Raw genomic sequence first — 23,429 nt, forward strand, 5'->3', positions numbered from 1 at the left:
CTGGATGATGACTTCTGAAATCTTGCATAAGGTTCTGCCCTGTGAGTTCTGGGATGAATAAATCACCTCCTGCCTGTTCACCATCTACAAGGCATAAGTCAAGAGTGTAATGGAATAAAATCTACTTGCTTCCCTTCACCACTTATACTCAGTACCAGCAGTATGTACCATCTACAAGATGCACAACAGTCACTCACCAAGGCTCCTGCGACATCACTTTTCAAACTTGAGACCTCAACCATCTAGAAGAAAAGGGCAGCACCACCCCGGCAACACCACCACCTACAAATCCCCCTCCAAGGCACTTACCATTCTGACTTGAAAGTATATTGCTGTTCCTTCACTGTCGCTGGGTCAAAATTCTGAACTCCCACCCTAATAGCATTGTGGGTATCCCCACATTGCAAGGACAGCAGCGGTTCAAAAAGAAAGCTCACCACCACATTTTCTAGGCAATTGGGGACAGGATATAACATACATGCAAAGACTGGCAAACCTTTATTTCATGTCAATTCATTTTTTTTACAAATGATGACCAATCTACCTTTCTGCCTTGGCCATTCAATGGCAGGGCTCTTACCCAGCATTCATGATGGGACAGAATGTGCCCTATCCTTACCACAGAGCTGCTTGTGCAAGCCGTGTGGCAGCTTATAAATGGAGCATTTTTCATTGAGAGCATGACTAGTTCATGCTCAATGCAATGGTGCATTTACAGGGATGCATCATTTTGACTGCACAATCTATGAAAGATGGCCAATTGTAGGAAGATAATAGAGGCAGTGGTGTGGGTGAGGAGGCTTCAAAAACATGAGGTAGTGGCCTTAGGCCCTGAAGAAGGAACGCCTCCTCTGGGTTGACCTCGAATGGCTTGGCTGTTATCATTGTTTACGAGTGAAGACAACTCTTTGTTAGCGTTTATGTACTCCTTGCACCAACTAGAGGTGACATTTGTATGAGCTACAGTCTTAAAAATTCGGGAAAGCCCTTTTAGGACTGAGACGATGAGAAGCTTTCTTTCTCTCAGAATGTTGTGTGACTTTTGAAATTCTCTGTCTCAGATGGTGGTGGAGGCAGAGTCTTTGATTCTTTTAAGGCAAAGGTAGATCAACTCTTGTTAGGCTAAGGAATGAAAGGTTACTGGGAGTAGAAAGGAATATGGAATTTGAAGCTCAAACAGATTAGCCATTATACTATTGAATGGCAGAGTTTTGTTAAAGTAAAATCATTGCTTTAGATCTTGTAGAATTCCTTCTTGCTTCTTTGATTTAGATCATGCTGTAACCCAGACTCTTGGATTTCTAGGCAAACATAGCTAATCCCATGAGTTTGTAACATTTCAGAGGTGCACTCTTGTGTTCTACTGTTATTAGTTTCTGTGTTTTGATAATTATAATCACAATTTGTGTTTACTGTGCAGGTATTACAGCTTGGGTCTGAGATCCTTCCACAATACAAGCAAGAGGCACCAAAGACTCCACCACATATCATCTTGCATTACTGCGCATTCAAAACTTCCTGGGATTGGATAATCCTGATTCTGACTTTCTACACTGCAATCATGGTTCCATACAATGTCTCCTTCAAGACCAAACAGAACAATGTGACTTGGCTGGTTGTTGACAGTATAGTTGATGTAATCTTCTTAGTAGACATTGTCCTCAATTTTCATACCACCTTCGTTGGGCCAGCAGGAGAGGTCATTTCAGACCCAAAGCTCATCCGTATGAATTATTTGAAGACCTGGTTTGTTATAGATCTTCTCTCCTGTCTGCCATATGATGTCATCAATGCATTTGAAAATGTAGATGAGGTTGGTGTCTGATAATTTTGTTTTGTAATGTACAGATATTAAAATAGCCACTGTAGAATAGCTCTTTTCCCTGCTCTGGATTATCAATGGATAAAATAAGTCAGGATTTCTTATTCATAGTGTTATCCAGCTATGCTTGCTAGAATGTGCTTTTGTGTGGATGTCAGTTGAGGCTTGGCTGTGATATCGCATGCTTACAGGAAGGAAGAAAATTAAAAATTTACTGGGACCTTACAGAGTATTAATGAATTTGTGAGGTTGATTTTCATTTTAATTGTTTATGTGGCAATCTGGTGGAATGAGGCATCCTCCATTTATAGAAATCAATGAATTGTAAAACAGGCAGATCCTAGACCTACAGTTAAAGATGAAAATCTGCTTCAATATTTATTATGTTTTCCAAATTAGTTTTGGTGATTCCTTTAATATATTTAAAGTGAACAAGATGAACCACTAAAATACATTTTGTTTCAATTAGGTTCACTCAGTGCTAATATTGTAATTGACTGGCCAACTTCCAGTATTTCCTAGTGATGATATTTAAACTGGAATTTGTTGAGCAAAGTTTCAGTTACAAAGCAGTATTGGAACTGTGAAGCCAGGAAAATGGGATGGGGTGCCTGCAATAAGTCCACAGAGGCCAGTATCCTGTCATCAAGTCGCCCTTTATTTACACATGCATAACACTTGACACTGATCTTCCTCCGAGCTAGCTCTCAGAGTGAACAAGATGTCTGACTCTCCTGTTTATGTCTGTCAACCAGGAGTCCCTGATTGGACCAGACTGAAAGCCCCAATCAGGGAACCCATTTTCTATGAGGTCCACCTGGCTGACCTCGTTACAATCACTACAGTGTCTACCACCGAATTGCATTCCTAGATTTTCTTGTCACTTGAGCAGTATTTCAGTTGCCCACCTTTTCCTTGCATCAATTCATTTTAAGTAATGCAAGGGAGTGAGAAATTAAAAGTTTGGGAAATTAGCTGATTAGCTGCTGTCGTACTGTATAAGAAGATCTGGTTGGGGATAGTTCAATATTGACTCCAGTAGCCCAGTGTTCAAACACACTGTTTTGACCTGGATAGTATTAAGTTCCTATATTGCAGTATGCTCATTCTGTGGTGAATGTTCCGTTTCATTCCCAGCTTCAGCTTTATAGAAAGTGGAGGACTTTTGAGAAAATGAACCATATAGAACTCATCAACTAACTCGATAGAATCATTGTTGACCTCCAAGATAATGATGGTTTGGGGCATAGAGATGGTGCTACAATGGGAGATGGCTAGCATTTCTCTTTTTTAAGATGATAATTTTCTAGCAGAAGGTCTGAAATTTTATTAATAATCCATTAATAAACTTACTTAATAGCACCATAGTCCTAAAATTTGCTTTATTGTCCAGTATTGTATGAAATTATACAGTGTTGGAAGAGTATTTACTGTTGTACACCTCTCTGTCACTGCTGTCAAGATGGTAGCATGTCAAGGAGGAATCCTGAACAAGATTTTCAATATTGTAATGTCAGTCTGAGAAATAGAATGCAGAGGCACAAATAACATTTTGACCCTCTGTTCAGTTGTGCTCAGTGATCCTGATGATGTGGTTGCTTGGTTTAAACTCCCTGTGGGAATTATATTATCCCTATTCATTCATCAAATGGCCTTATCCATGTCACTAAGCATGTGCTTCTGTTTAAAAAGAAAGGCAATGAGTTGTTTGCTGAAGAAATCCCTGTCATACCCTGTTTGCTCATATATACATGCTGTTCCACTGAGAACAGTGCTGATGGAAGGTGGGAAATGCTGTTTTTAATGTATGTATCAAATAACATTTACATGCTGCATTGTGATACTGAGTTTCTTGGATATATGCAGAATACAAAAAGATGTTGTGGCTAATTGTATGTTTTTTGTTTTTGTATTCATTTACTATATATATATTTGATTTACAATAATTCACAATATTTGCAGTGGCCTTGAAACATGTTTTTACACTTTATTTTCTTCTTGCTTTCTACTTTTTCCATTTGCATGCTTCTTTATTTCTATGGCTTGATCCTCTTCTGACTATGTTTTGGGGTTTGAAGGACTGCAGTCATCATGCTGTAACTAAAGTAGGCTTTCTATTTCATAAGTTATGTTTAATGTGTTTTCTGTAAAGTGCTTGAAAGTAATGAAGGGCTGCACTTTTTCATAGTGCTCTCCTTGTGTTGCTTGGTATTGGCATTGATACAGTGGATTCCTTTATTTATGCTGTGTTAACTTTGTGCAGCTAAGTGTGGCTGAGAAGTTTGGAGAAAGAATAGCATGTACCATGGTGTTTCTAGCTAACCTAACAGAACTATTACAGTATAGAGGTGGCAGTTCTGGTCATTATCTGCACCAGCTCTCCAAAACTGTTTTACCGTAACTCTGTACATGCTACGATTTCAGATAATAAAACAATTCCTTGTTGAATGCTTTGATTGAACCTGCCTCCACCACACTTTCAGGCACCACATTCCAGATCTTAGTCATTTGTTCATGAAAAGGTTTCCCATTTTGTTTCCATTGTTCTTTTGGCCAATTACATTAAATTTGTGCCATTGTGTTCTTGATCCTTTGTGAGGTAGGAACATTTTTTCCCCATCTACTCTGTCCAGATCCCTCGTGATTTTGAATATCTCTATAAAATCTCCTCACAACCTCCTCCTCCAAGGAAAACTGTCCCAACTTCTAGCTATATAACTGAAGTTCTTCATCACTGGAATCATTCCTGCACTGTCTCTAATACATATACCTTTCTCAAAGTTTGGCTCCTAGATTGGGTGTAATAAACCAGTTGAGTCTGACGCAGTCTTTTATACAAGTTTAACATTATCTCTTTCCACTTGCACTCTCCGCACCTATTAATAAAGCTTAGGATGTTGTATGTTTTGTTAATTATTCTCTCAATCTGTTCAACAACCTTTAATGACTTATGCACATATGCACCCAGGTTCCTGGTCTCCTACACAGTCTTTACATTTGTACCCTTTTCTTTTATATTGTCTCTCCATGTTATTCCTATCAAAATTAATCACTTCAAATGTGTCTGCATTGAATTTCACCTCGCACTTCATTGCCCATTTCACCAACTTGTCCTTTCAAAGTTTCGTATCATCTGCAAATTTTGCCCTAGGCCTGGGACATTAGTAAGATGCTTATATTGATTATTTGCAGTCAGACTGAATCATTTAATTGCAATCGATATAAAAATTGTTTTTAGGATAGCCAGTGTGTCATATTTATGATACTTTGTACAGTTTTAAGACTTTCTTGACCACTTGTGCATCTGTGTATATGCAATGTGTAGCTAATGACAACATCAACATTGTATTTTACAGATTTGCATAAGAAACACCGATATAACCTTTATTAATTGCTTTGACGTGATTGGATAAATAGCACTTGCTTTATTATTGAAATATCACTGGTGTGAAAATTGGAAATGATAATTCACACCTGTGAAATAAAATCTTACATAATGTTTTTGAATTTCTTTAAATACACATTTAAGACTGTACCAACAATGCTTGAATAAGATGCACCTCAATCTGTGGGTGACTTTGAATCCTAGAAAATATTTTCAGAAGACCAATCTGACTCCTGCTTGGTTGCTGTTCTACCTTAAGGACAGGACAGCCATAACTCAATAATATTCAGACATTGCCTCTTATTCTCGTAATTGTTGTAATACTTTGTTTTATGTCCCTTAATAATTGGATTTTCCAATAAAGATTCAAATTAGCCTGTTGCAAGATTCTAATTGACATATCAAATCAGACAACTAATTTTTCACATATTTGCTGTCCTACTAAGCTGTTGATGGGTACCTGATAGATGCTTCTTCCATGCAAAACACGCAAGGTTTGTTATGAAGACCCCAAAATGACCAGTAGAGGATGGGAGTCAGTGTAGTGATTAAAAATGAACTATTTGGGACTGCAATCCAATTCATTATCATATTTATTTCAGGTTACCACAGTATAATTGGGAGTCAGATTTAAATTAAACAGTTGCCATGTTTTTTCACGAGGGCTCAGGAAACTGCAGTAGAAGGGAATCGGGAACAAAGAAAGTTAAATGCCTTTTGTAATGCTTCTTATGGGCCAAGAGGAACAGGAATTCAGCATCTGACCTTCCCTGCTGCTGATTGCGGTCACCATCTACCTAAACGTAATCTCTCTCGCTCTCTCTCGCGCTCTCTTTCTCTCTCTTCTCTCCCCTCCACCCCCACCCCCCCAATGACCTTATCTCTCTTAAATATTGGAGGACTAAAAAGCTGTGAATTATAGCTTTGGAACTAGTTAAAATGTTTTATAATTTATAAATTTATTTTGGAAGTACTTATATTTACTGATATGTATTATGTCATTTTTGCAGGGCATCAGCAGTCTCTTCAGCTCACTGAAAGTTGTTAGGCTTCTTCGCTTGGGTCGAGTAGCTCGGAAGTTGGACCATTACATTGAATATGGAGCAGCTGTATTGGTACTGCTTGTGTGTGTTTTTGGGCTTGCAGCACATTGGCTGGCTTGCATCTGGTATAGCATTGGGGATTACGAAGTCATCGATGAAGAATTAAACAGGATCAGAACAGATAGCTGGCTCTACCAATTGGGAGAAACTATTGGAATGCCATATCACTTTAATACAAGTGGGACTGAAAAATGGGAAGGTGGACCAAGTAAAGACTCTGTGTACATTGCCTCACTCTACTTTACAATGACCAGCCTCACCAGTATTGGGTTTGGTAATATTGCTCCCACAACCGACGGTGAGAAGATTTTTGCTGTGGCTATGATGATGATTGGCTGTAAGTATATAAAAGACTTTGCATTCTGTGTTGACTGCATTCCATTTCCAACTTTTATAGTCAGACATTGCATGTTTATTGGTTTATGTGAATGTTATGCAATAAGAAACATTTAGATTCTGTGCTTTCTGGACCAATATAACTTGCTGTGTAGAAAAATAAAATTCTAATCTTCCATAGAAACAATGTAAAATAATTGGCACTAAGTTGCATAAGAATTTATTTACAAGTAGAAACAAAACAGAAACAATATTATCTGATAGTGACTGAAACATGAAGGATTTGAAGTTATGTAATTTGTTTAATTTGCTAATAGATGCTTCCCAAACAAATCTGGTCATCTGTGTCAGACAGACACCCGTTAGACTGTCATTCTGCGTGTTCAAGTGTTATCAAGTGGTGGAAACACTGCCTATACCTCCCAAGGTACTTTGGAGATCTTAGATGAGAAAATTGATGTATTGCCCTCCTGGAAGTTGTATCTAGCTTTAAGATATTATTTGCCATTAATTTCCACCATGGGTATGTAAAGGTTTCCAATTCCACTCAACTTTCCTATTCTATCCAAAGATTGAAATAAAGGAATCGTGATATTTGCTAGGGAAGCAAGTACTGACCTACACGGTCTTGTTTTGCTGTTTGCTGATCACCTGCACTTTGACACAGTGGAAGTGTTTGCAGTTCTTAAAAACCATTACTAGAGATCCAGAAGGCTACAAGGTGTAATGAGTAATTTTTTGCGCTTTAGGGATCTCTGTGTTGCAGAAAATGTGCAGTCGTACTGTGCTGTAATTTTTCTATGGCAAAGTCCTGAAGGTAAAAAAAAACAGAAGATGCTGGAAAAGCTCAGCAGGTCTGGCAGCATCTGTGAAGGAAAAAACAGAGTTAACATTTCGGATCCGGTAACCCTTCCTCAGAACTTCCTCAAGTCCTGAAAGTGTCTGCCCATCAGAATAATATATTTGCTGCATTCTGTCCTATAAATTCACTAATGTTGTTGACTTTCCCTGTGATAGTTTGAAAAGATCTAGAGGCACCAAAGTTCACTGTTCTATTGATGCTGTAGCTGACATTTACTGGTTTGATTCTAGGACATAGAACATAGAACATAGAACATTACAGCACAGTACAGGCCCTTCGGCCCTCGATGTTGCGCCGACCTGTGAAACCAATCTGAAGCCCATCTAACCTAAACTATTCCATTATCATCCATATGTTTATCCAATGACCATTTAAATGCCCTTAAAGTGGGCGAGTCTACTATTTTTGCAGGCAAGGCATTCCACGCCCTTACTACTCTCTGAGTAAAGAACCTACCTCTGACATCTGTCCTATATCTATCACCCCTCAATTTAAACCTATGTCCCCTCGTGCTAGCCATCACCATCTGAGGAAAAAGGCTCCCACTGTCCACCCTATCTAATCCTCTGATCATCTTGTATGTCTCTATCAAGTCACCTCTTAACCTTCTTCTCTCTAACGAAAACAGCCTCAAAACCCTCAGCCTTTCCTCATAAGACCTTCCCTCCATACCAGGCAACATCCTGGTAAATCTCCTCTGCACCCTTTCCAATGCTTCCACATCCTTCCTATAATGCGGTGACCAGAACTGTACGCAATACTCCAAGTGCGGCCGCACTAGAGTTTTGTACAGCTGCAACATGACCTCATGGCTCCGAAACTCAATCCCTCTACCAATAAAACCTAACATACTGTACGCCTTCTTAACAACACTATCAACCTGGGTGGCAACTTTCAGTGATCTATGCACATGGACACCGAGATCTTTCTGCTCATCCACACTACCAAGAATCTTACCATTAGCCCAGTACTCTGTATTCCTGTTACTCCTTCCAAAGTGAATCACCTCACACTTTTCCGCATTAAACTCCATTTGCCACCTCTCAGCCCAGCTCTGCAGCTTATCTATGTCCCTCTGTAACCTGCAACATCCTTCCGCACTATCCACAACTCCACCGACTTTGGTGTCATCCGCAAATTTACTAACCCATCCTTCTACGCCCTCATCCAGGTCATTTATAAAAATGACAAACAGCAGTGGCCCCAAAACAGATCCTTGAGGTACACCACTAGTAACTGAACTACAGGATGAACATTTCCCATCAACCACCACCCTCTGTCTTCTTACAGCTAGCCAATTTCTGATCCAAACCGCTAAATCACCCTCAATCCCATGCCTCCGTATTTTCTGCAATAGCCTACCATGGGGAACCTTATCAAACGCTTTACTGAAATCCAAATACACCACATCAACCGCTTTACCCTCATCTACCTGTTTGGTCACCTTCTCAAAGAACTCAATAAGGTTTGTGAGGCACGACCTACCCTTCACAAAACCGTGTTGACTATCCCTAATCACATTATTCCTTTCTAGATGATTATAAATCCTATCTCTTATAATCCTTTCCAACACTTTACCCACAACCGAAGTAAAGCTCACTGGTCTATAATTACCAGGGTTGTCTCTACTCCCCTTCTTGAACAAGGGGACAACATTTGCTAGTCTCCAGTCTTCTGGCACTATTCCTGAAGACAATGACGACATAAAGATCAAAGCCAAAGGCTCTGCAATCTCCTCTCTAGCTTCCCAGAGAATCCTAGGATAAATCCCATCCGGCCCAGGGGACTTATCTATTTTCACACCTTCCAGAATTGCTAACACCTCCTCCTTATGAACCTCAATCCCGTCTAGTCTAATAGACTGTATCTCAGTATTCTCCTCGACTATGTTGTCTTTTTCCTGCGTGAATACTGACGAAAAATATTCATTTAGCACCTCTCCTATCTCTTCGGACTCCACGCACAACTTCCCACTACTGTCCTTGACCGGCCCCAATCTTACTCTAGTCATTTTCTTATTCCTGACATACCTATAGAAAGCTTTAGGGTTTTCCTTGATCCTACCTGCTAAAGACTTCTCATGTCCCCTCCTGGCTCTTCTTAGCTCTCTCTTTAGGTCCTTCCTGGCTAACTTGTAACTCTCAAGCGCCCTCACGCCTCATCTCTTCCTCTTGACAAGAGATTCAACTTCTTTAGTAAACCACGGTTCCCTCGCTCGACCACTTCCTCCCTGCCTGACAGGTACATACTTCTCAAGGACACGCAGTAGCTGTTCCTTGAACAAGCTCCACATTTCAATTGTGCCCAGCCCCTGCAGTTTCCTTCTCCATCCTATGCAACCTAAATCTTGCCTCATCGCCTCATAATCGCCTTTCCCCCAGCTATAACTCTTGCCCTCCTTTATATACCGATCCCTTTCCATCGCTAAAGTAAACGTAACCGAATTGTGGTCACTATCACCAAAGTGCTCTCCTACCTCCAAATCTAACACCTGGCCTGGTTCATTACCCAGTACCAAATCCAATGTGGCCTCGCCTCTTGTTGGCCTATCTACATACTGTGTCAGGAAACCCTCCTGCACACATTGGACAAAAACTGACCCATCTGAAGTACTCGAACTATAGCGTTTCCAGTCAATATTTGGAAAGTTAAAGTCCCCCATAACAACTACCCTGTTACTTTCGCTCCTATCCAGAATCATCTTTGCAATCTTTTCCTCTACATCTCTGGAACTTTTCGGAGGCCTATAGAAAACTCCCAACAGGGTGACCTCTCCTTTCCTGGTTCTAACCTCAGCCCATACTACCTCAGTAGACGAGTTGTCATCAAACGTCCTTTCTGCCACCGTAATACTGTCCTTGACTAACAATGCCACACCTCCCCCTCTTTTACCACCTTCCCTGATCTTACTGAAACATCTAAACCCCGGAACCTGCAACAACCATTCCTGTCCCTGCTCTATCCATGTCTCCGAAATGGCCACAACATCGAAGTCCCAGGTACCAACCCATGCTGCAAGTTCACCCACCTTATTCCGGATGCTCCTGGCATTGAAGTAGACACACTTCAAACCACCTTCCTGTCTGTTGGTACACTCCTGCGATAGGGTTGAAACCTTATTTATGACCTCACTACTCTCAACCTCCTGTACACTGGAGCTATATTTCAGGTTCCCACCCCCCTGTTGAATTAGTTTAAACCCTCCCGAAGAGCATTAGCAAATTTCCCCCCAGGATATTGGTACCCCTCTGGTTCAGGTGTAGACCATCCCGTTTGTAGAGGTCCCACCTACCCCAGAATGAGCCCCAATTATCCAGGTATCTGAATCCCTCTCTCCTGCACCATCCCTGTAGCCACGTGTTCAACTGCTCTCTCTCCCTATTCCTCGCCTCGCTAGCACGTGGCACGGGTAACAAACCAGAGATAACAACTCTGTTTGTTCTAGCTCTAAGCTTCTAGCTCCTTGAATTTCTTCCTTACGTCCCCATCCCTTTTCCCACCTATGTCGTTGGTGCCTATGTGGACCACGACTTGGGGCTGCTCCCCCTCCCCCTTAAGGATCCCGAAAACACGATCCGAGACATCACGGACCCTGGCACCTGGGAGGCAACACACCAACCGCGAGTCTCTCTCGTTCTCACAGAATCTCCTATCTGTCCCCCTAACTATGGAGTCCCCAATGACTAATGCTCTCCTCCTCTCCTCCCTTCCCTTCTGAGCAACAGGGACAGACTCTGTGCCAGAGACCTGTACCCCATGGCTTACCCCTGGTAAGTCGTCCCCCCCCAAAAGTATCTAAAACGGTATACTTGTTTTTGAGGGGAATGGCCACAGGGGTTCCCTGCACTGTCTGCCTGTTCCCTTTCTGTCCCCTGACTGTAACCCATCTACTTTTTTCCTGTACGTGAGGTGTGACTACCTCCCCGTAACTCCTCTCAATTACCCCCTCAGCCTCCCGAATGATCCGAAGTTCATCCAGCTCCAGCTCCAGTTCCCTAACACGGTTGCCGAGGAGCTGGAGTTGGGTGCACTTCCCGCAGATGAAGTCAGTGGGGACACTAGTGGTGACCCTTACCTCCCACATTCTACAGGAGGAGCATACAACTGCCCTAACATCCATTCCCACTGCTCTGAATTCCCAAACAGACAAATTTAAAAAAAAAATACTAGTAGCCTTACCAAATCAGCGCTCAGAACCTTTTTTTTTGGTTAGAGGAGGAGGATGGGTGGGAGACACTACCTAGGTAGTGTTTCGGGTAAAGCAACCGCCCAAATATATTACCTCACTTACTCCAAAAATGGAGTCACGCGAGGTAAGACTTTTATAACCGAAAAGCTTACCTTCCCAGGCTGCCCTTGCACTTCCTCCCGGACTCCCGCCGCTGAAACAACTGAAAAAATTCTGGCACGTGATTCCCAGTCTCCTACAACAACAGAATCTAGGAAGGGAGTTGTCCTGTGATAAGTAGGTGAGTGTGTACATGGCTTCATGGATAGCAGAGGTCCAACTCTGAACTCTCTCTCTCACCCTGTCATTTGCTTCTTCATCTTCCGAAAATACTCAAAAAACATCAATGGATGTCTGTGTTAATTCCGGTGTTCAGATTTATATTGTAGCAATCAGAAATATATCTTGAAGCATTCCCTTCCTGAAAGGCCCAATGTTATGGACATCATTGCCTAGTATCACCCACTTCCTACAAAAACTAGCATGCTTAGGCATCAAAGACCAGCAGGAATCTACTGCAAATGCAGTTCAGCTGAAGCTTGGCTAAATGCCTAATTTCCTGCCTCTTGTGTGGCTGCTTCATTCTACTGGAACAGATCGTGAGAAAATCCATTTTAAGGTAAACCAGTAATTTAGTCACATATACAGGAGTGTGTCCTATGAAGAGCATAAAATGATTTGCCCACTTTAAGACAATCTTTCTTCATGAAGAATTAAAAATTCTATCAGTGCAAATCTAGAAGACAAACAGCAAGATCTTTTTTCTTACCATTTCAGAAAATGTCTTTCATTAGGGTTGCTTCAAGCATTCATCTCCCTAAGGTAGAGTAGCTTGAAAGATGGAGGAAATGATACAGAAAAATTCATTTTGGTAAAAAGACTGATAGATCACGAACTAATTATCTTGGTCATTCTGAGCTACAGTATGTGAGGAGGTTTTTCATTAAACAGTCAGGTCATTAGAGAGATATATTGATTGCTTAAATTGTGAGAAATATTTCTATTTTTTTTTCTTGCTTTTGGGGAAATGAAAGCAGAAAAATATTTTATTTTTTGATTTAATCATGAAGTTCTTGTCCTACCCTAAGCTCATATTGCTAATGTGTAAATCAGACTGGAGAAGTTTATCAAGTTACTATTGCATATTCCTTGCATTTCATACATTTGTCAAGGCAATAGGACTTCCAGACACTAAGTGCATTTTCAAAAGCACAGGCTGTAATCAGCTATATACACATTGAGACACAGGTCCTTATAATTCTGTATCATACATATTGCATCAATACAATGATTATAATGCAGTGGTCTACATATAATTTTCATTTTTAGTTATTCACCTGCATTATTTTAACAGAAAATTCATTTGTTGTTATGAGTTTTGAGAAAGTTGAAATAAGATCATAGTTCAAAACTGCAGCTATTATAACAGGACAAAAATAACAAAGAGATTCTAATATGTACCTAACTCTGTCATTGATCCATTCTTTTAGTCAGTTGAAATAAAGATGAAAGTATACCAATAGTGTACATTTGCATAAAAGTATAAATATGCCATTTATTGTTGTATGTTGTATTTGGCATAATCTAGCATCAGAGACCAGTCAGAATTTCTTGGATAGAAGAGAAAAGGAGAATGGAAGAGGTCACTTATATGCTACACAGGGAGAGCAGCTTAACAGGTTGAATGACTTGCAACCTGCATCACAAAGAAACATGAACTTTTTAAGCAATATAAATGATCACCTCACTAAGGCATGGAAATGATACAAGTAAAGGGAAAGAATGGGTAGATAGCTAAATGCACAGAAAAAGTATGTGATTTAAATAGATAACAGGGCTAGGATTCTCTCCTGCAATCAAACCTGAAATAGGGTGTGAATGGTGTAAAGAATGAGCAAATATTCAGTGGCCATGCCTGTATGTATAAGGATACTGGGGAAAATAATCAGAGCTGACTATTTAAAATATATATCCACATAGTAGGGAGCTGGAGGAACACAGCAGGCCAGGCAGCATCAGAGGAGCTGGAAAGTTGATGTTTTGGGTCTGAAGAAGGGTCCCAACCCTAAACCTCAACTTTCTTACTCCTCTGATGCCGCCTGGCCTGCTGTGTTCCTCCAGCTCCACACTGTGTTATCTCTGACTCCAGCATCTGCAGTTCTTACTATCCTCATAGTAGTACTGGTTTTGCAGTTGCTATACAATGTTGGGCCTGGAACCGTAGAGGTAACAATCTATAAAAGATGACGAATTTGGGTCCAGATCTCTGGTCCCTAGATAATTGGATACAGGACATACCCTGAAAGATGCACTGTGCGGCCTTTTGAGGCTCTGACTGTGTGGGAATTGCCCATGGAGTTCAGGCTTTACATAGACAATTGTCTGAGGTTGGAAATCTCCAATAAGAGTGGCATGGTGGCTCAGTGGTTAGCACTGCTGCCTCACAGCGCCAGGAAATTGAGATCGATTTCATGTATCTGTGTGGGTTTACTCCAGGTGCTCTGGTTTCCACTTACAGTCCAAAGATGTGCATGTTCGGTGGATTGGCCATGCTAAATTGCGCACAGTGTCCAGGAATGTGCAGGCTAGGTGGATTAGCCATGGGAAATGCAGGGTTACAGGCATAGCGTAGGGGAGTGGAGGTCTGGGTGGGATGCTCTTTGGAGGGTCAGTGTGGACTATAAAAATTCAATGATTCTAAAAAGTCTACAGCTCTGAGTTAGTGAGAGACTTCAGAGGCTGCTACATTATGTGCCTTAATAGTTAGCCAGAAAGAGTTACATGGATTAAAAGTTGCTATACTACCTGGCTACCTATACTACTGACACTCTGCCCCTAACAGCACAATGTTTGTTGTTTGATTTTCTGCATCGTTTCAAATTGGATCTGGTAAGATTGACAGTGGTTTGGCATACATCACTAATTTCGGGAGATAACCAAGGCCCTACAAGTTCGAAGAGATGACTTCAGAACTTTCCATCCAAGAGGAGCGAGAACGTGGCTTTGTCAGGGTATTTGGATTGGAAGTGGTGCAGAAAGGCATTGATTACATATAGATGTAGGTACCATATTGTCACAGGGAGATGGATCAGAATTCTAAGGGTTCCTACTCCCTTAACATCCAGTTAGTGTACAACCGTGTCGGTGAATGCACACAGTCCTGGCACAAACCACATTGCTTTTGTCCTGTGCCAGTCACCCTTTCTCACCATTTTAGATCTGCCATGGTGACCCATAAGATGACTGCTTGGTGGTAAGGGTAACCTGCTCCACATATGGCTCATTACCCCTGTCAGTCACCTTACCATACATGGACAATTGACACGAGACCCACACTACCATCAGGAACATTTTGGAGAAACTCATCAGTGTTCAAGAAATGGTTCAGCTATTCAGCCCACTTTGCAAGTTACTGGAGCATTTCTCCATATTTGTGCTGTTCTGCTTGCACTGATAACAACCTGGTCCTTGTGAGGAAGCAGCCATTGTGTTAGATCTTTGACAAGAGGAAGGGAAGATATATTTGCATATATTTCTATGTGTCCTTCATTACAGACTGCTCAGAAATTTAAAAATTCACAGGGTCCAGGGGGAATAATTGGCAACTTTGGATCCAGGATTTGCTCAGTGGCTGGAAGCAAAGTATGGCTGATGCATGTTTTTGTGACTGGAAAGCTGTTTCCAAGCTAATTCCTCAGGGCTTGGTGCTGGTTACTTCATACTTGATAAGATAGCCATCTGTAGTCTTCCACAAGGCAATTTTGATAGAAGGAGCTCAATGAATGCAATCAATGTTAAATAATAAATGGTTAAATAACAAGTGTTGGTCTTCTGATTAAGGTATTACAGTTAATATTTAGAAAAGGTGAATAAAATAATTTTATGACATTATAATATCACATTGTAAAATGCAGCACGATTACCTTCATGTAGCTTATCACAGTTTTGTGAAATTGTTCTCACAGTAGGAGTACATCTGTGTTCTGATTTGATGTAGTTTGATTTCTGGTTGTCACATATACCTAAGTACAGTGAAAAATTTTCTTTTGTGAACAGTACAGGCAGATCAAGGACGTATAGATCACGGAGTGTTTAGACAGAGTGAGGTATACATCTGCACAGGATCTGCACAAAAGCAAGATCAGCATTATTTGAAATTAGAGAGGTCCATTCAGCGGTGTAATAACAGCAGGGAAGAAGCCGCTCTTGAACCTGTTGGTACATGTGTTTGCTTCTGTATCTTCTGCCTGATGGAAGGCAAACAGAACAGTCGAAAAGGAGCCTTTTTCTTGATGTACGTGATTGGTCTGTTTTACCCTTCGGAATCAACATGTCGGATGGGTTGCCACCTACTGTAACCATTCAATCTTTTGGTTCGAGGGAGTTCCAAATTTAGGTGTTACCCTGTCTAAGGGCACTGAACTTCACCCACCTCACAGTCATCCACTAGTATAATCTTTGCAAGGAGTTATTATGAGAATTGTACTTTGCAAATATCTGCTGCTAATATAGATACACATTGCTGCACCGCACCCTCTCCATGTCATATTTCTATTCCTGTTGTCAATGTCTATTAGTGCCAATACCCAATTAGTGCAGCTGCTAGGCATTTCACCCTAAACACACTTTTGTGCAACAACTGATGACACAGATTTCAATCCTGTTAAAGGCAGATTAGGACCTGTTCACCAGGTTCAAACCTATGTCTTCTGCCTGAACGCCCAATATACTATTTCTGTACCATTGGATCAATCTAGACTATAGAGATTACAGGAATATATTAATACTTAAGTTTTGAAGGATTACCTGATGCAATCTTAATCATTTACAAGAATACCATTTTAAACAATATTTACATCAACAATAGGCTCATTAATTAATAAAGTTCAACAAATTTTAGAATGCTCAGAGGGTGATAATTGGTGTTTTTGGAAGATTGTTCCAGTCCCTAATTGTTCTTGAGAGAAAAGGGGTTGGCAAAGGAAGCACATTGGTTTGTTTACAAATGGAGCTGTTGGTTATGAACTGTTCAGGCTCTACCACATTTGGGCCTGATGTGCTGTTTAGAGGTATTTAATCACCCATTCAAAATGTTATAGTTATATGTCAATCTGTGGGCCTTTCTTTAGCACTGGTGACTGTACCAGCCTAATGTCATGACCAAATAAGAGACACTATTATCTCATGAATAATTGTTTCTAACAAAAGGAGCTCCCAGCATTTAACCTTCACAAAGAAGATAATTCTTAAAGCAGAATATAATTCCCAAACATCTGTGTCCCAACCATCTAGATGTGGTCTAAGTGATATCTGGGCTGGCATTTACTTCACTGTAGCTGAAGAGTGATGGATGTTCTGTTTCATGAAACCAAGCATTTTACATGCATTGGAGGCTCCTGTTATTGTCTTTGTACATTATATTTTAAATTATATTAGATGCAGATTCCTAAATAATGTCATTTTTTTGTAACTTCAAATGAGAAATCATGCATTGTGTATTTGAGTGCTGATGGATGTTGAGTATTGCTGATTTGTATGATATTGCATTTCTCAACATTGAATTTTATTCTCCATATAGTAGCCCATTTGACAGTTTTGAAGGTGAAACTCATCTGCTGTTTCAGTCATGGCTGTATAGAACATAGAACATTACAGCGCAGTACAGGCCCTTCGGCCCTCGATGCTGCGCCAACCTGTGAAACCAATCTGAAGCCCATCTAACCTAAACTATTCCATTATCATCCATACGTTTATGCAATGACCATTTAAATGCCCTTAAAGTTGGCGAGTCTACTACTTTTGCAGGCAAGGCATTCCACGCCCTTACTACTCTCTGAGTAAAGAACCTACCTCTGACATCTGTCCTATATCTATCACCCCTCAATTTAAAGCTATGTCCCCTACCATCCGAGGAAAAAGGCTCCCACTGTCCACCCTATCTAATCCTCTGATCATCTTGTATGTCTCTATTAAGTCACCTCTTAACCTTCTTCTCTCTAACGAAAACAGCCTCAAGTCCCTCAGCCTTTCCTCATAAGACCTTCCCTCCATACCAGGCAACATCCTGGTAAATCTCCTCTGCACCCTTTCCAATGCAAGTCATCTGCACAGAGATTGATCTAGCTTGCTATTCCATCTGGATGTCATTTATAAGGAGAAGAAACAAGTGTGAGCCCAGAGCAATAACTTAAGGCACTCCATTTTAGATTGGTTTCAACTTTGAGACTGGCCCATTCACTGTGACTCTTTGTTGCCATTTGGTTAAAAAATGTTCTTGTCCATGATCTAGTATCTCCTCAGGCTCTATAATGATTTAGTTTATCCAGTAGTTACATTTATGGTACATGATCAATAGCTTTAGCAAAATCTATGATGATACAGTTGCCAAGGTTATAAGTCAGGTCATGGATGATCAAGATGAGGTGTGATTCTGTTGATTTATGAAAGGCATGCTAACTCGACAATAAAGATATTCTGTCCTTCAAGATGTCTCATCAGTTAATCAGCTGACTATAATTGATGTGTCCTATTTGCAGGAAAGATTAGCAAGTGAAATAGGACAGTTGTTTGCTAGATCGGTCCTGTCCTGAAAGTTGGAGAGGCATTATCTTGTGGGAAGCTGACAGTCCTGCATTCATGGATTGTTGAAAAATATATTGTGATACTGATGCAAACTCATGTGCTGCAGGTGTATGTGTTTGGTTTGGAAAGTCATCAGGAGCACAAGCTTTAAAGATATTGTTATAAGGGAGTTTCTCAATACCTCTTTTTTACGTAGTTATAACATGTAAGCCTGCTCTCATGCTAGAGTCACGCTCGGGCACTGACTTCTTCCTTGAAGATGCTCTGAAACCGTGAGCTCAGATCTTCAGCCCCTTCCCTCTCATGCAGTAATAATCTATCTGTATTCTAGTATTACTCCTCTTGTTATAATGCTCCTCCAGAATTTCCTGAGATTTTCTGTCCTGGCCAGTTCCATTTCATATTTACAGTTGGCATGTTAAAACACCCTGTTGGTTGCAGTTTGACACTGTTCAAACTTAATTCAAACCTCTTGTTTCTTCAAAGGATCATCATTCCACCAAGACTGTTTAACACGAACATTGTTTGTCCTTCTTGTGCTCTTTCTTTTTGAAATAGACTGTAAACCATGGAGTACTCCTATTTCCAGAATAAGTATTGTAAGGAATGTGCAGATTTATAAGATTTAGATATTTGGTAAGCACATCCAGTTCTTGCTCACTGAGTTGGTGTTAAGAGAGTCATTGAAAAACTGTTGCCATCTGTGCAGCTTGGCTTGAAGGCATCAATTTTGAGTGCATTCCACTATACCACTTACCTTGGTTTGTTTTAGCAATGCTCATTCAGGACAGCTGAGTGGTCATTTATCTCTCAACCCCAACTCAAACCGCTTTGATTTTCTACTTTCCTTTGCTCTTTTAAGAAATTCCTTGAAACCTATCTCTTTATCTAGGGTTTTGGTCATTTGCTGTAATGTTGTATTTTTTGGTTAAGTCTTAAACCTTGCTTTATAATAGTCCTGTGAAATGCCTTGGGTATCTTATTATGTTTAAGGCACTTTATATTCAAGCTGTTACGTATATGAAAATAATAGTATTGGTAAAAGGCAATTACTAAACAGAAGTAGTATATCTATATGTTGGACATTTATGCTACAAAATGATTTCTCTGATAAATGTCCCATTATCTGTGGGAAAGGGGCTGATTAATTATTTGTCTAAATAGCTAGTGTGTGGGTCTGACAACACCAATAGCATCAGTTTTGATCCCCATTTCCTGGTGAGGTAGACTTGGGGCTTGTCTCCACTGTTTGCCACGTATTAAATCCTGGCATAAACCGTGGTTTGGAGACCCATGAATAATTGAGGAGAAGAGGAAGATCTGTGGTAAATACTGAGTCTTGAAACAGCCAAATGGCCTGAGTTTCTGAGATGAGTTCAGTCGAGCTTTCTTATTTGGTGTACTGTTACTTCTTTGTCAATTCCCTAGGAATGGTCTTTTTGTTGGATGAAAAAAAAAACCCACCACACACATGTACAGAAAGCTCTGCTGTATATATCTAACCAAGTTTAGGGTTCAAAGGTATTTCCTAGAGACAGCCAGTTCAATCAGAACTTTTTTTACATGGCAGATGTTATGCAAAAATATACTGGGAATCCTACCAAAGGCCATTGCTTGGAATACATTAAAATTTTACAGGGTAGTTAATTGGTAAGACTATCATTTAATTATGATGCACAACTGTCATTGAAGGTACAATCAAAATAAAGTATCAAGCTGAACTCGAAGCATTTATTTTAAAATGTGTTTTATCTCTATTGTTAACTCAAACTTCCAAGAACTTACTGCAAAGGAATGTCCTCTGTGGACACTTCTATATCTTGCCACTTTTACTTTTGTGCAACAATGTTCATTGCACAGCCTGAAAATCCAAATTTGTTTTACTGTCTCAACTGAACCCTAACCCTAACTTTAATCATAATCAACAAAAGTTTACAGACCAAGGAGAAGTAAGTTCAATATTTGTAATTTAAATTGTTTTTGTCTTTATTCTCATGCCTCAATTATTGCTGTAGCCATTTAAAGTCAAATGAAGCTATGTTGCCTACAGTTTCCATTAGTCTCCAAGAAATGCCTTTCCATTATGTGCATAATAGGAGTTTTACTGGACTTTGCTGCTTCCATCTTTTGCTGGAAATCAGTTGTTCCAAAAAGAAACTAATCTAAACTAATATGTTCTCTGTTTGATTTCTAAAACACTACTGTGGAGAAAAGTAATACAGTATAATAGATCACATTGTAAAGCACACAACCTTTATCAATAATTAAGAAACTTCTGTTCCTTTGCAGTGTAGTATTATGATCAGTAATACCTTTGTATGATCTAGGATGGTTGCTTTGCTGCTGTCCAGGTATTTGGATATCTAACTTGCACTCTCTGCCCAGTGCATAGCTGTGGTTCTCTTCTTGCTCACTTGTTGTGTATCTTTCATTCTCTCTGACTTTAAAGAAGAATGTCCCGTGCTTCAGGATGGTTAGATAATTTGTTAGTGGGTCAGGTCATTTGCGTTGCCTTCCGAATGTAAGTCATACTGGGGGAGTCATAATTCCTTCTTCATTGGTGTTGCATGAAAAATTTTGCTTTGTTGCTTGATACATAATGATCATTGATTTAATAATGTGTCCTACCCATTCTGCTAGATTATTTGAACATGGATGGTAGGGTGACGATGTGATATGGGTCATTCCCTCCTTAATGCCGCATATCTTAAAGTGGTTTGCCAGTGTGTTTAACTCAATTAAGACTATTTAACTGGTACACAGAATAAGTTGAAAACAGTACTGATCTCGACAGGGTCAGTCATGCTTAATGTTTAGTTAAGTTAATCAGGAATGGAAAATTTCGAGAAGTAATCTTCCCTGTACACAGTGAATAGACCTGATGCCCATTTTTGTCCAGGGAGTGTATAGAATTTTGTATAGATGAAGGCTTCCTCCACTGCTGGGGTGGATACATTTGGGATCCTCACATTGGTTACAACAGGAGTGTGGTTTGTGCAGCAGTTGACAATTTGTAAGCAATTTTCAAGTGGTTTATTTAGTTTGTAAAGAAGCAGTAGTTTACAAGTGATGAATTATTTAATTAGACAACGAAAGCAATATATAAGCGGTGATAGATGAGATTGCTTTACTAATCTCATAGCCATTCTGCAGAATGGAGAAGCAGATGCCTGGATTCCTATGACTTGGAGTTGTGGGATGTTAATCCCTGAAGTTTTGAGATGGCCTTTAGTGGTAACTGTCTTAGTTTTTCTCATAAGCCAACATAGGGAAACTCCTGGCCTCCTCCCAAGAAGGTGGTGACTTGTTACCCTGGCTAGCCTCCCTCTCTCTAACTCAATCTCCATTTGCCCCTGTTATTACATCTAATTTTGAGGGCTGGAAACCTATGCTGTGTCAGTCACCTTTCTGAACCCTTTTGGCCAATAATCACAGGTACCTACTCATGACTTTGGAATGACCATTGTCCTCTTCCCCACATTCATCAACTTTTTCACGTAGAGGGTGGTGCATATATGGAATGAGCTGCCAGAGGAAATAGTGGAGGTGGGTAGAATTACAACATTTAAAAGGCATCTGGATGGTTACATGAATAGGAAGGGTTAAGAGCGATACAGGGCAAGTGGGACCAGATTAATTTGGGTATTTTGTCGGCATGGACGAGTTGGACCGAAGGGTTTGTTTCAGTGCTGTACAACTTTATGACACTATGACTGTACGGGAGGGTTAGTTTACAGTACTTCCATAGAATAAAATCTTCTTATTTCCCAAGCCATACTTTGATAACAGTGTACATATGGCAGCAGATATGTCATTGTTGTCAGTTCAACAGGACATTGCTACCTTGGTGATCCTGGTGATTCTTGTGATCTTCCCTTTGTTTCCATATGTTAGAAAATTGGAAAGCTAGTTACAACTGTAGCAACAGTTAAAGAAAATCTCATGATTCATAGTAAATATTAGAAAAATTCAGTTTTAGAGGGACCCCAATTTCCAACAGTTCCCCCTTTGGGAAGAAAATATCCTTACTGATTCATCACAATTAATTTTTGGTTAACCTATCAATTTCTAAAATAAAAGCTCAGTTCCCTAATTTCTTGATCATGTGTCACAGATGGCAAACTAAAGTTGTAGAACTGCGTACCTAACATTGTGTCAGTGTAAATTAAAACTTAGCTGTACTGATGAAAGATATTACTTAAGTACCAAAAGCAGGAACAGACCACTATAATCTTCCAGCTTTCTGTGCTGCACTGGAATTGCTTGCTGTCCCAGCTGAAGTGTGCACTTCACTATTTTAGTTTTATTTATTTTTTGATTAAGGTAACTTTAGAAATTTTCTCTTGAAGGATTTGCACTCGGATCAAAACATTTAACTTTGGTTAATTCCTTATTTACAGTGAGAATCTATTCATTTGTTTGAATATTCTGTTGTCCAAAGCTGTTGTTCAGCTGGTCTTCAATTTTCCAAATATTTGCGACCAAGCTATTGGAGTCTTTTATAGACATTCAATGCTGCTACTATGGTGTGAGTTTCCCTCCAACAGGATTTGTTAATTATGTGACAATGCTCATGTTGTTCCCTTAATATAAGGAATTGATTGTGGATATCGTGGTAATGAAGAATCCAGCAGAAATGTATTGCAAATATTTATTGTGTGCAAACATTACATTCATTTCGTGCACTAGTGTCTGGGTTAATATTCGGCTATTATATTACAGTGGAGGAACATGCTTCCAGTCAAGTGTCATGCTTCAAATGGTTTGAGGCAAAATGGATTATGAGATTCCGACACGCTGTGATCATATAGGCATGGTACAGACATGCTGACCATGAGAACTAGCACAACAAATTTGAAAAATATAACATGTTAGATGGGTTAAAAGGATTTTACAAACATTTGAGCACAGGCTATATTAGAATCATAAAGTGATGTACCATTGAAAATTGTGGATACAAGGGCACGTCAGAGGCTGGGAATTCTGCAAGGATAACTCATCTATTGTCACCCCCAATCCTATCTAACATCAACAAGGCACGTGACAGGACTTTAATGGAATAACTTCATTTTTGTGGATGATTGCAGCTCCAACACTCAAGAAACACCATC

The 23,429-nt window shown here is 40.0% G+C and overlaps 1 protein-coding gene across 1 annotated transcript in view; it reads left to right on the forward strand.

The window, feature by feature from the left end:
- The window catches only part of kcnh1a (potassium voltage-gated channel, subfamily H (eag-related), member 1a), a 229,257-nt gene that overhangs the window by 51,492 nt on the left and 154,336 nt on the right, over nucleotides 1–23,429 (forward strand). Inside the window, exons 6-7 of the mRNA XM_048601104.1 lie at nucleotides 1,421–1,813; nucleotides 6,218–6,647. Of these exons, the coding sequence (XP_048457061.1) occupies nucleotides 1,421–1,813; nucleotides 6,218–6,647 (823 nt within the window). The remainder of the gene's footprint in view (nucleotides 1–1,420; nucleotides 1,814–6,217; nucleotides 6,648–23,429) is intronic.

This window comes from Rhincodon typus, chromosome 9 (assembly GCF_021869965.1).
Source record: "Rhincodon typus isolate 14 chromosome 9, sRhiTyp1.1, whole genome shotgun sequence".
NCBI lineage: Eukaryota > Metazoa > Chordata > Chondrichthyes > Orectolobiformes > Rhincodontidae > Rhincodon > Rhincodon typus.